The sequence below is a fragment of the Vulpes vulpes genome, chromosome 1, assembly GCF_048418805.1.
Source record: "Vulpes vulpes isolate BD-2025 chromosome 1, VulVul3, whole genome shotgun sequence".
In the NCBI taxonomy this organism is placed as follows: domain Eukaryota; kingdom Metazoa; phylum Chordata; class Mammalia; order Carnivora; family Canidae; genus Vulpes; species Vulpes vulpes.
The window spans coordinates 136,788,140-136,802,321 of NC_132780.1; the positions used below are offsets into that span (position 1 = coordinate 136,788,140).

The window sequence follows — 14,182 nt, forward strand, 5'->3', positions numbered from 1 at the left end:
ACAGAGTGTTACATTAGTTTCAGGTGTACAACATGGTGATTTGACAACTCTATATATACATTTTGCCATCCTTACCACAAGCGTAGCTATAATTTGTCACCATACAACACTATTAAAATCCTATTGACTATATTCACATGCTGTATCTTTCATTCCTGTGACTTTATTCCATAACTGGAAGCCTGTATCCCCCACTCTCTTTCACCTATTTGCCCATCCTCGCCCCCCTCCTCGCCTCTGACAACCACTTAATTTGTTCTCTGTTTTTATGGGTCTGTTTCTGCTTTTTTTTGTTTATTCATTTGTTTTGCTTTTTAGATTCCACATGTAAGTGAAAGATGGCATTTGTCTTTCTCTGTCTGACTTATTTCACTTAGCTTAATGCCCTCCAGGTCCATCCAGGTTGTCATAAATGGCAAGATCTCATTCTTTTTTGTGGCTGAGTAATAATGCTAATTGCAGCATTATTTACAATAGCCAAGATATAGAAGCAACTTAAATGACTATGATGGATGAATGGGTAAAGAGGATGAGGCATATGTATACAATGGAGTATTACACAGCCATAAAACAGAATTACCATGCTATTTCATTCAGTAATCTCAATTCAATAACCTCACTTTACCAAGCATACAGAGCTACATCACATTTTTCCTGGCTGTATATATAGAGTTTCACCAGGATTTGTTATTTACCAGGATTTGTTATTTATCAGGATTTGTTATTACAAATACCACTATAAATAATCTTGCACATCTTTGGACATTTGTTATTTTTTTAAAAACTGATTTATTAAATGTTAAATAAATACAAAAGTATAACGTGTGTAAAATATAAAATGTTGTTCTTTTTGCACCATCATTTCTATATTTTGCTATATCTTCCCTGTCTTTGACTTCTTGCTGAATGAGTATTTTTCATTCTATTTTTACCCCTGTGCTAGTTTGGATGTTATGTACTACTTCTTTTTATTTTTTCTTTAGAAATTTTAACATCCACTTTTAATTAAGTGTAAAATTAATATCTTTACCCTCCTCTTAATCAAAAACTCTTGGATAATTTTAACTACAGCACTCCCCTCCTGGCATTTCAGTATTTTAATTTTATCTGTTTTTCATAAACCCACAATTACAATATAATTATTGTTTTATACCATAATGCTTATTTAGATGTGCCCATGCATTGACCTATTCTTTTCTATACCTCAAACTTTCCATCACAATAATTATCCTTTAGCATTCTCTTCAATGCCTTATTTTGCCCTCCTTTTGTAAAATGCTCAGCATCACTCAGCATCAGGGAAATACAAATCAAAGCCACAATGAGATACCACCTCATTGAGCAGAATGTGTCAGAATGGCCAAAATTAACTCAGGAAACAACAAATGTTGGCAAGGATACAGAGAAAGGGGAACCCTCTTGCACTGTTGATGGGAATCCAAACTAGTTCAGCCACCCTGGAAAACAGTATGGAGGTTCCTCAAAAACTTAAAAATAGAACTTACTTACCCAGCAATTGCACTACAAGTATTTGCCCAAACAATACAAAAATACTGATTCGAAGAGGCACCTGACCCCCAAGATGGGTAGGAGAGGCAGAGATATCATCTCACCCAAAACCTCACCACTGCACAGTGACACATAATTGGGAGGAATATCATAAATACAGAGCTTCTCCTTGGGAAGCAAGGAGATCATGCTCCACATCAGGAACTCCAGCTCTTGGGATCTGTAGCAGAAAGACAAGCCCCCAAAATGTCTGACTTTGAAAACCAATGTGCCTTATATCCAGGAGACCCAAAGGGCTGTAGGGAATTAAGATCCTGCTGTTACAGGGCTTATGTGCAGACTCACTCACCCCTGGGACTCAAAGCAAAAGCAGCGGTTTGAAAAGCACTTAGACCATATATGAAGGAGATTCATTTGTTAAACTTAAGGCATCTCCTATAGGGGCAGGGACCTCTTGGGACTTTCGCTAGGGATGGAGACACAGATTGGCATTAGTTATGGATTCTCCCCTCTGCCTTACTAGTGCTGGTGGGAGTGTCCCAACCCCAGTGGTTCCTGTGACCCTGATAAAGCTAGTAGGCACACCCCAGCCCCATTTTCCTCCATAGCCCTGCTAAAGCCAGCAGACACATGCAGCCCATGCAGAGGATGTCCCTTGCATGCCCAGCATTGGTGGCTGGGGGGCTTGCATTTCTGGACCCCACAGAACTGAAACAATTGGAAAGACAGTTCTTGATAGGCTGCTACCCCCAAGGCATGGCAACCACAGTGGACTAAAACACAACCCCAGTCTTCCTGTGAAAATGCCCATTTACATATTTGCTGTCAACTTAAAATAGACTGTTATATTAATAAGTTGTTATATGTGAGCTTCAGGGTAACAAAATAAAAGTCTATAGTAGATACACAAAAGATAATAGGAAAGGAATCTAAGCATAACACTACAGAAAGTCATTAAGCAAAAGGGAAGAACAGGAGAAAAGGAACAGAAAAGAATTAAAGAACAACCAGAAAACAATTAACAAAATATCAATAAGCACATGACTAGTAATAATTACTTCAAATGTAAATGGGCTAAATTCTCTAATCAAAAGACATAGAGTGGCGGAATGCATTTAAAAAACACACAAAACAAAACAGACCTGTGCTGCCTCCAAGAGACTCACTTCAAATGTAAGAACATGCACAGACTAAAAGTGATGGAATGAAAAATGATGTTTTTTTGCAAATAGAAGCTGAAAGAAAACTTGGGTAGTTATATCAGACAAAATAGATTTTTAAACAAAGACTAATAAAAGACAAGGATAGTCATTAAATGATAAAGAGGTCAATTCACCAAGAAGATACAACATTTGTAAATATTTGTGCACCTAGCATAGGGATCACTTAAAAATAGAAAGCAAATACTAACAGACCAAAAGGGAGAAATTGACAGCAATACCACAATAGTACAATAGTACAGTACAATAATAGTAGGGGATTTTAGTATCTGACTGACACTCACACGCATACACACCATCTATGTGTCCACACCCAGCCACTTCAAGACAAAAACTAAATTTGTGCCTCTCAAAGCATCTGGTTGACCCAGAAGAGCTCTAGAGAGTGAGAACAAAAGAGAGAGAGGCAGACAGACTACTCTCTTTTAAAGCATCTTGTTCTTTTACTCCACAGCATGTGTTACAATGGTATTGACAAATGCACCCCTCTTCCAGTAGATAGAGAGAGGCACCAAGGCAGGGATCTGTTTACCACCATATTATAGCACCTAGCTCAGTGCCTGGTACATTGGAAATCTTTATTGGATACATGGATTTTTTTTAAACCATAAACGACTATAGAACTTTTATTTATATTCAAACCAGAAACAATTCAAAAGTTAATCAAAAGGTAAATGGACAGATGTATATACCCAAATAATACTACTCGGCAATAAAAAGAAATAAACTATTAATATACATAACATCTATGATTTTCAAAATAATTATGCTGAGGAAAAGTATCCAAAGACATACCATATGACTCTATTTGTATAAAACTCAGAAAAAATGCAAGCTAGTATATGTTGACAGAAAACGGACTTGTGGTCAGTTGCCTTAAAGACAGTGTTGGCATGGAGAGATGAATCACAAAGGGCACAAGGAAACTTTCAGAGGATGTCAGATATATTCATTTTCGTGGTTGTGGTGATGGCTTTATTGGTGTCACAATCTATCAAATTTTACACTGGCTAAAATGAAATGCTTATTGTATGTCAATTACCCCCCAATAAATCTATGAAAATGGTCTTTTTTTATTCCTAACTAGGACTGAAATGTTATGTCTATAGGAGTATATAAAATCTTTTTACCAAGAACTAGTACAAATAGTAGACAGCAGAATATTTATTTATTTATTTATTTATTTATTTATTTATTTATTTGAGAGAGAGTGAGGCAGAGAGAGCATGAGCAGGGGAGGGACAGAGGAAGAGGGAGCCTGACCCTGGACTCCATCCCAGAACTCTGGGATCATGATTTTTTTTAATTATTATTTATTTATGATAGTCACACACACACACACAGAGAGAGAGAGAGAGAGGCAGAGACATAGGCAGAGGGAGAAGCAGGCTCCATGTACCGGGAACCCGACGTGGGATTAGATTCCGGGTCTCCAGGATCGCGCCCTGGCCAAAGGCAGGCGCTAAACCTCTGTGCCACCCAGGGATCCCCCTGGGATCACGATTTAAGCAGAAGACAGACGCTTAACCAACTGAGCCACCCAGGTGCCCCAACAGCAGAATCTTAATAACAAAAACAGCTCTCCCCAAACATTTCCGTCTGTAGGGCACCTTTTACACCCGGTGAAGACTTCAGACCACAGTGATTGATGACGCAGCAGGCAGGACAGCATAGGAGAGGCTGTCTGCAAGGAGGCAGTTACCAGGGACTGTATTTAATAGGGGAAGGTTAACGGAATCTATCCATCTCAAGCTTCCTCGTGAAGAGAGCGTTTTAAAGAAGTGGGGTTCCAGCGGATGTCTGAGAAGGAGCGCTTGACCCTTTGAGAAAGAGGTTCAGAGATCAATGGGAATATGCAAATGTTAAGACAAAATCCAGAGCTGCCGGGTCATTTTAGCTCTAAATGTCATCACCAATCACTATGGATACATGGATTTTAAAGATGGGTGGCTGCATTTAGGTAGAGCAGAGGGATGCCAATAGATTACTTTGGAAATCATAAAACAAAAATGGGAAAATGAGAAAACAAAACAGAAAATACTGAAGAAATTTTAATAATGTGTAATTCACAGAGGAAATATGAGTGATCCTCTTTGATCTAACAAATTGTCATGTAATTATAGATTCTTATGACCAGTCTATAACTGAGGGAGAATAAATAGGAGATGTGTTCGTTGTCCAGCATGAGGTTTGTAGGTTAGTGCCAAGCAAAACTGGATAGTACTGCTCTGGATTACCAATGATGTTCACGGAATCTCTTTCCCTAAAGATAGAGAGCCTTTCATTTTCGGTGACGTTCTTGATGTCTTGTTAGGAGGCAGTAGATCTCTAGTTTTTTCATTCCTGGAGGTTGGTGGTAAAGTTTCCTTCCCCCCACCCACACTCCTTTTCTGTCTGGCTTTAAGTGATCTTATCAGTTCATTTTAGCTTTGATCATTATCTCTGAACACCTACATTTCCCTGCTACATTCTGAACAGTTCACTCTTTTATCAGGTATCAGAGTAACACTGCTTCTGCTGTTCTTGAAACAATTACCAACATTCAACCCAAAGAGAGTGGAGGGGGTGTGGGAGAGACCCGGGAAGCCATCGTTTATAGATTATCTGAAGATATGCTGAGCAAACTGCCTCCTGATTACATTCCTCACGAGGTAAGCTGCACCCTCCTCCCCCTGGTGGTACAGGGCTAGCCTCATGTTCCACAAAGTCTAACATGGTCCTGGGATGATAGGTTTCAGTCCCTCCCCTCTCTGCTCATTCCTGCTTCCTTTGCAACTCTTTTAACCTCGTGGTCTTCTCTTCCTTGCCCCTTCTCAAGCATCTTGCAAACTATGATCTGCGCTTTTCTTGGTACCTTTCTCTGCTGGCTGCCTCCTCCTCTTTCTCCACTTCTCTTTTAATCACCTGTTCTCTACCCTTCCCCCATCTCTGAATTCCTTTGCCTTTGGCTCCCTAGACATCTTACCCCCCTAGGCTGGAAACCTCTCTCCCCAAAGCCTGCTTTGTCCATTCTTTAAACTTACCCCTTGTTTTTGTCCTCTGCTCCCCCCTCCCCCAAACCCTTCTAGTCTCTCAGTCCTTCCAGCCAGGAAAGCAAGCCATTTAAATGAATTCACTCCCAGTGTGGATGGCAATAGTTTTCTACTTCTTGAACCTCCTAATTGTTTGCTTATTAACTTAAATCATTCATTTTTCTTTTTTACCTCAAGACTCCTTTACAAAATGACTGAGGACCCCAAGTAGCTTTTATTTATGTGGGTTGTAACTACTGATATTTATTATATTAGGAATTTAAACTGGACATTTCAAAAATGTATATCATTTTATTATAAAATAACAGTAATAAACCCTACATGTTAATATAAACAACATTTTAATTAAAAAATAAGTATGTTTTCCAAGACACAAAAATTCATTTGAGAATAGTAGGATTGTTTTACATTTTTACAAAGCTCTTTAATGTCTTGTTTAATAGAAGGCAGGTAGATTTTCATATCTGCTTCTGTATTCAATCTGTTGTGATACCAACAAGTCATGTAGCTCTGGAAAACTTCACTGTACACTCCTGAGAGCAGAAGAGTTAAAAAGTCAAATGGTGTCTTAGTATTACTATGAAAAAGTTGAACTCTGTAGACTCCCTGAGAGGATCTCAGGGCCTACAGGGGTCCCAGGTCACACTTTGAAAACTACTGATCTAAAAAAATCTTTAATTGTGGTAAAATTTCTGGCACTTGAAAGTTCTGTGAAAGGTCCTCCAACTTGCCCTCCTTCTACATGCAAGAAGACAGGGCTCCTCTCTCCTGTTCTCAGCCTCCACTCCTCATTGCCAATGGTCGGAGAGTCCTGGATGTGGCTAAGTCAAGTTTAGCTCTTTAACCAAGAAGTAACAGGCTAATGCCCTGGTGCTGATGTAACAATGGTCTTGTGTCTACCCTGTCTTGCATCCTCACATCTGGGAAATATGATCTCCATCATATCTCCATAAATATCTCCATAAATATCTCCATCAGCTAGGAGCCCGTAGGCTGCTTGAGTTACAGGCTACCACCCACTGAAATGAGTACCTCCAACACCAAAAAAAACAAAATGACAAAAGACAAAACAAAACAAAACAAAAAAGGACACATTTTCTTGCCTCTTAAAACAGTTCTTGTTTCTGTGATGTAAATGGGTACTGAGACATTTGGCCAAGATACTAAAATCAATTATTCACATAGAGATAGTTACAGTAAAGGGAGTAAATAAATTTTTAGATGGGAACACAATGTAAGTACATACTTTCAGTGTTCATTGTAAGTGATCTTCACGAGACAGAGGAGGCATAAAAACCTGCCTTCAAAGATTTTAAAAACTAGCATGTGAAAGTGAGATAAAACTCACTAGTCACTGTGATGACTAGACTGACCACAAGGTTGGTATTACTGGAGGCGGGATGGGCAGGATCTTGGGATAATTTGAGCCATCCAGGCTTGGTCAGGGCCACTTCCCCAAATTCTCTGTTCTGCCAATATCCTAGCAGAGACTGAATGTGAGGGATGTCACTAAGTGGTTTGCTAAATGGGAAGGAGTTTGTACAGAGGCATCTAAAATGGCTTATTCTTCTAAGATCACTTACCTTTTAGTGTCCTTTATTTTATAGAAGAGAGAGATGTGTTCTTGAAAATGTGGCTGTAAAGTGAATTTTGTAAATTGAAATATAATTATACTATTGACTTCCATGGTAAAAACGGAGCCACATCTCTCAAGAAGAGACTACCTGGTCCCAGAAACATAATGAAAATCCTATGTAAGACTGCAGCAGATCTTTCATCCTATTAATACAAAGATAATTTTAGGCTGGAACAATAACCATCTTCAAAATAAAATCAGTACTAAGATTAGATTTTCAAGAGTTTAAGTTTTCCCTAAGCAAGTCTCTATTGCAAAATAAGTTTCTCATTTCAAACTGTAAGTAGGGCAAGGTGATTTGTTTGGGGCTGTCAGCACACTAAAAGGTACCTGGTCTATTGATGTGACATTGTAGCCAATATGCCTGGGGTTAATTTCCCACTTGTAGGGGTTGCAAAGGTATTTCCATAATTTCCTTTTCCTTCGGTGTGAATTTCGACAGAGTAGTCATGATTCAAAGGGGGTGATATTTATGCTATTCAGCCATTGGAGGCTGAGGGGCTCGAGAGGACAATGAGGCAGTAGAGCCTGCAAAAATGTAAGTTCCAGAATCAGGAATTTAGGAGAATGCGTGAAGGTTGGGATAGTGACTGGGTTTATGAACCTCCACCGGCATGTTTGACTGGGGTTTCAATATCATTGCTCTACCTGCCCAGATATTCCCACCCAGCTGTCAGGTTTTATATCACGGCTTCCCTGAGTTTGTGCTTCCCCTCTTCATTCCTCACTCATTAGAAGTGGCCCAGCTGCAGGAAAGCAGAGGTGTCCACTGCTGAGTGGGACACTTCAGCATCACACTAGCAAACCTGTTCTATAAAATGAGGAGGATAATATACATGAGCCTGAAAACCATCATCTCTAACATTCCATGACTCCAGAAGGGGCCATGGGCATCTCCAGCTGAGAATCCTACAGTTGACTGGCTTTCTGGTAACTCTGTGGACTGGTACATTTCTCTAAATTCTCTCCCACTTCGTATGCCTATCCTTACCCCTCGTATACCGGCATCTCTTCAATTGAGACTAGCAGAAAGTTCAGATCTCTGTGTAAGTTCTTGCCAATATTCATAGTCAATCTTTTCTTGGGTATAGGTCACTAAATTCAAATGTGTATATATATATATTGGCTTATTTTCCAATAATTGTTACATTTTATTATTCCCAGAACCAGATGCTTTTATATTGATCTCTTCAAAATGATCAATAAATGATATACCAAAAGGAACAAATAACAGGTGCTTAATGGCTCTCCTGCAAAGTCAAATATTTTCATTGATTAGATTAGGAGAGGCTCTTTTAGTCACCCTAGCCAAGGCAACAATGATCTTAGGAAATGCAACCAATCATTCATTGGTAACTGCTCTGTAAAGATTTTGGCCATATTAACTTTCTGTGACATTTCTAATAACGACTCTGTAAGCATTATGAAAAAAAAACCATACCAAACTGTACTCTTACAAAGGTTGGATTGCAAGAGAATATTTAACTGACACTTAGCACTTAATCATTTTGAAAGGGAAAAAGGTACAATTTTGTTTCAGCTTTTTAAAGTACATTTCCAATTATCAACTAAGTACAATCAGTAGGAAATAAAAACCATTTTAATTGAACAGTAGTTTTTGAGGCCTGGAAAATAAGGAATTTAATGTCAAGTTTGGTTATGCAAGAGATATTTTAGAATCCATTTGGGCTAGTAGAGGTATATCCAGAGGAAGAAAAAGAATAGAGAAAGGAGAGGTCACTGGAAGAGAAGTGACAGATGATTTTAAAAAAAGAATTCCTTTCTTGTATTTTTTTCAAGGTGAAAGCTCGTTTGATAAAGATGGGACATCTTAATTCAATGAACATATTTCTTAGACAAGAAATTGACAGAATGCAAAAAGTCATCTCAATACTTCGCAGTAGCCTGAGTGACCTAAAATTGGCCATTGAAGGAACAATCATTATGAGTGAGGTGAGCTGTGATATCATTTATCATTTCCCTCTTTTGTTGGTTTTTCTCATTCTTATATTTTAACTTCTCTTTTTCAGAATTTGAGAGATGCCCTGGACAACATGTATGATGCTCGCATACCTCAGATCTGGAAAAGAGTGTCCTGGGATTCATCCACACTGGGCTTCTGGTTTACTGAACTTCTGGAGAGAAATGCTCAGTTTTCTACTTGGATATTTGAAGGGAGGCCCAACGTATTTTGGATGACTGGTTTCTTTAATCCTCAAGGTATGTGCTCATGGGAGAGTGGGCAGTGTTGGAGGATGAGGGTAGTTGTGTAGTAGCACTGTGTGATAAATACATATTAAATACAACAGTATAGAGGTACAGCTTGCTAAGTGCTGGACACATGTTTTCAGAAGTTGGAAACTACAGATGATCCTTCTGTATTTGTTTAAAATTCAATCTGGAATTTGTTCTACCATTGCGTGCACAATAACAGAGGCAAACCTTTCATTGTTCTTCTCATCTACCTCAGCAAGCCTGTGTTTAGGACATGTGAAATAATAAAGTTTTGTTCATATCTTTTTTTTTCTTTTTTTTTAAATTTTTTTTATTTATTTATGATAGTCACACAGAGATAGAGAGAGAGGCAGAGACACAGTCAGAGGGAGAAGCAGGCTCCATGCACCGGGAGCCCGATGTGGGATTCGATCCCGGGTCTCCAGGATCGTGCCCTGGGCCAAAGGCAGGCGCCAAACCGCTGCGCCACCCAGGGATCCCAGTTTTGTTCATATCTTATCTTAGTTTTAAATATTCGTGAAAATGACAAACATGAAGCATCAAAATATGCAGAAATTGTTTCTAGATTTCAGAAAATTAGACTGATTTTGAAAATGATCATGTGGCAGAAGTTTTATTGAGTGAATGTGTAGAGTCTGTCCCCACCCGCTCCTCAATTCTTTTCCCCCTGAAAAAGTACTTTGTGATTCTGCTGTATTTCTTCCTTCACTCTAGAAATGTTTACTTGGTTTCTGACCAGATGTCTAGTGACATAATAATAAACTATACACAATTTGGTAAGCTCATAAAAACTACCATGGTCAGTGTTTCAGATTTATAAAATGTGGAGTTCATAGAATTCATAAAGTTCTGAAACATGACAACTTTTTGTTTTACTACAATAGTTTTACTTCAAGTAATTCTTTCTTTTAAAGATTTTATTAAAATTCCTGTTAGTTAACATACAGTGTAATATTAGTTTCAGATATACAATATAGTGATTCATTGTTTCCATGCATCACCCAATACTCATCACAACAAATGCACTCCTGAACTTCCATCACCTATTTCATCCATTCTCTCACCCACCTTCCCTCTGGAGCCATCAGTTTGTTCTCTATAATTAAGAGTATGTTTCTTGGTTTGCCTCTCTCTCTCTCTCTCTCTCTCTCTCTCTGTATTTTTCCCTTTGCTTGTTCATTTTCTTTCTTAAATTCCACATATGGGGGCACCTGGGTGACTCAGCAGTTGGGCACCTGCCTTCAGCTCAGGGAGTGATCCCAGGTCCAGGCATTAAGTCCCACATCGGGTTCCCTGCGGGGAGCCTGCTTCTCCCTCTGCCTGTGTCTCTGCCTCTCTCTCTGTCTCTCATGAATGGATAAATAAAATATTTTTAAAATTCCGCATATGAATGGAATCAGATGGTATTTGTCTTTTTCTATTTCACTTAGCATAATACTCTAGCTCCGTCCACGTCGTTACAAAGGGTAAGATTTCATTTCTTTTATGGCTGAATAATATTCCGTTGTGTGTGTGTGTGCGTGCGCATGTGTGTATGTATATAACGCCTCTTCTTTATCTATTCATCAATTGGTGGACATTTGGACTGTTTCCATACTTTGGCTGTTGTAGATAATGCTGCTGTTAAACATCGGGGTACATGTATCCCTTTGAATTAGTATTTTTGTATTATTTGAGTGGTGGTGCCATTTCAGGATCATAAAGTAGTTCTATTTTTAACTTTTTGAGAAACCTCCTTTCTCTTTTCCAGAGTGGCTGCACCAGTTTGCATTCTCACCAACAGTGCAAGAGGGTTCCCCTTTCGGCATACCTTTGCCAACATTGGTTGTTTCCTGTGTTGTTGAAGTGGCATCTGAAGTGGCATGTGAGGTGGCATCTTAGCATAGTTTTGATTTGTATGTCCCTGATGTTGAGTGACACTGAGCATCTTTTCATGTGGCTGTTGGTCTCTGTATGTCTTCTTTAGAAAAATGTCTATTCATATCTTTGACCAATTTCTTAATTGGATTATTTATCTTTTCGGTGTTGAGTTTTATAAATTATTTTTATATTTTGGATACTAAGCCTTTATAAGATATGTCATTTGCAAATATCTTCTCCCATTCTTTAGGTTGACTTTTAGTTTTGCAGACCACAAAACTTTTTTATTTTAATGTAGTTATAATAGTTTATTTTTGCTTTTGTTCCCCTTTCTCAAGAGACATAACTAGAAAGAAGTTGCTATGGCCAATGTCAAAGAGGTCACTGGCTATGTTCTCTTCTAGGATTTTTATGGTCTCATGTTTCATATTTGGGCCTTTAATCCATTTTGAACGTGTTTTTGTGTATGGTATAAGAAAGTGGTCAGTTTCATTCTTTGTATGTTGCTGTCCAAGTTTTCCCAATACAATTTGTTGAAGAGATGGTCTTTTTACCATTGAATATTCTTTCCTGCTTTATTGAAGATAAATGACCATATAATTGTGGATTCATTTCTGGGTTTCCTATTCTGTTCTATTGATCTATGTACCTATTTTTGCACCAGTACTATACTGTCTTGATCACTACAGCTTTGTAATATAACTTGAAGTCTGAAATTGTGATGCCTCTAGCTTTGCTTTTCTTTTTCAAGATAGTTTTGGCTATTTAGGGTCTTTTGTGGTTCCATGCAAATTTTAGGATTTTTTTTTCTAGTTCTATGAAAAATGCTGCTAATATCTTTATAAGGGTAGCATTAAATGTGTAGATTTCTTTGAGGAGCATAGATATTTTAACAATATTTGTTCTTCCAATCTATGATCCTGGAATGTCTTTCCAAATTTTTGTGTCATCTTCAATTTCTTTCATCAATGTTTTATAGTTTCCAGGGTACAAGTCTTTCACTTCTTTGGTTAGGTTTATTACTAGGTATCTTATTATTTTAGGTGCAATTGTAAATGGGATAGATTCCTTATTTTCTTTCTGCTGTGTTGTTATTGGTATATAGAAATGCAACATGATTCTGTACGTTGATTTTGTATCTTACAATTTTACTGACTTCATGCATGAGTTCTAGCAGTTTTTTAGTGGAGTCTTTAGGGTTTTCTATATAGAGTATCATGTCATCTGCAAATAGTGAAAGTTTGACTTTTTCCTTGGTGATTTGGATGGCTTTTATTTGTTTTTGTTATCTGACTGCTGTGGCTAGGACTTCCAGTGCTATATTGAATAAAAGTGGTGAGAGCGGACATCCCTGTCTTATTTTTTACTGTAGAAGAAAAGCTCTCAGTTTTCCCCAAATGAGGATGATATTAACTGTGGGTTTTTCATAGATGGCTTTTATTATGTTAACATATGTTCCCTCTAAACCTACTTTGTTGAGGGTTTTTATCATGAATGGATGTTGTACTTTGTCAAATGCTTTTTCCGCATCTATTGAAAAGATCGTATTATTCTTTTCTTTTACTAATGGGATATATCATATTGATTGATTTGTGAATATTGAGTCATTTTTGTAACCCCAAAATAAATCCCACTTGATTGTGGTGAATGATTTTTTTTTTTAAGTATTGTTGGCTTAGGTTTGCTAGTATTTTACTGAGGATTTTTTGCATCTATGTTCATCAGAGATATTGGCCTATAGCTCTTTTTTTCCGTGGTGTCTTTATCTGGTTTTGGTATTGGAGTAATGCTGGCCTAAAAGAATAAATCTGGAAGTTTTCCTTTCTTTTCTATTTTTTAGTATAGTTTGAGAAAAACAGGTATTAACTCTTCTTTAAATGTCTGGTAGAATTTGCCTGTGAAGCCATCTGGTCCCGGACTTTTATTTGTTGGGAGGTGTTTTTGGTTACTGACTCAGTTTTTTTGCTGATTATCTGTCTGTTCAAATTTTTTATTTCTTGCTGTTTCATTTTTGGTAATTTATATGTTTCTAGGAATTTAGCCATTTCTTCTAGGCTGTCCAATTTGTTGGCATACAATTTTTCATAATATTCTCTTCCATTTGCTTGTATTTCTGTAGTTACTTCTGCTGTTACTTCTCTTTCATTTGTGGCTGCATTAATACAATCTAAGAAGTATTCACACATACAAATTTAGGAAGCATTATTGCCAATCACACAATATGGTTGAATCTCATGAAATAATATTAAGTGAAGGAAGTGAAACAGAACACATTACAATGTGTTTTACTGCATACATCTTAATCTATATGTAATGTATGTATAACATATGATTCCATATAAAACAGGCAAAACAGATCCATGACCTGAAGGTCTCCGAATGTTCCATTTCTTGATTTAGATGTTAGTTACATGGCTCTTCTCTTGGTCAAAATTCATCAAGTAAGTGTATAGACACTTAAAATTTTTGCAGTTTTCTTTGTATAAATAATCTTTTAAAATGGTATATCTGTAATTGTTCTCTGTATATTATCTTACAAAACTATACATAGATACTATTACTTCAATAGGCTTTAGATTTATAAAGGACAGTTCCCAGATTTCACTTATCTATTTTTCTCCCAGAATTTCCATTGAATTTAGGGAGGAAACACTTCTATTATGGTTCTCAGACTGTGTGAATCTACTTAC

The 14,182-nt window shown here is 37.5% G+C and overlaps 1 protein-coding gene across 1 annotated transcript in view; it reads left to right on the forward strand.

Moving 5' to 3' along the window:
* Window positions 1–14,182, forward strand: part of DNAH8 (dynein axonemal heavy chain 8) — a 335,946-nt gene that overhangs the window by 303,791 nt on the left and 17,973 nt on the right. Inside the window, exons 85-87 of the mRNA XM_072746190.1 lie at window positions 5,224–5,380; window positions 9,198–9,350; window positions 9,428–9,617. Coding sequence (XP_072602291.1) covers window positions 5,224–5,380; window positions 9,198–9,350; window positions 9,428–9,617 — 500 coding nt within the window. The remainder of the gene's footprint in view (window positions 1–5,223; window positions 5,381–9,197; window positions 9,351–9,427; window positions 9,618–14,182) is intronic.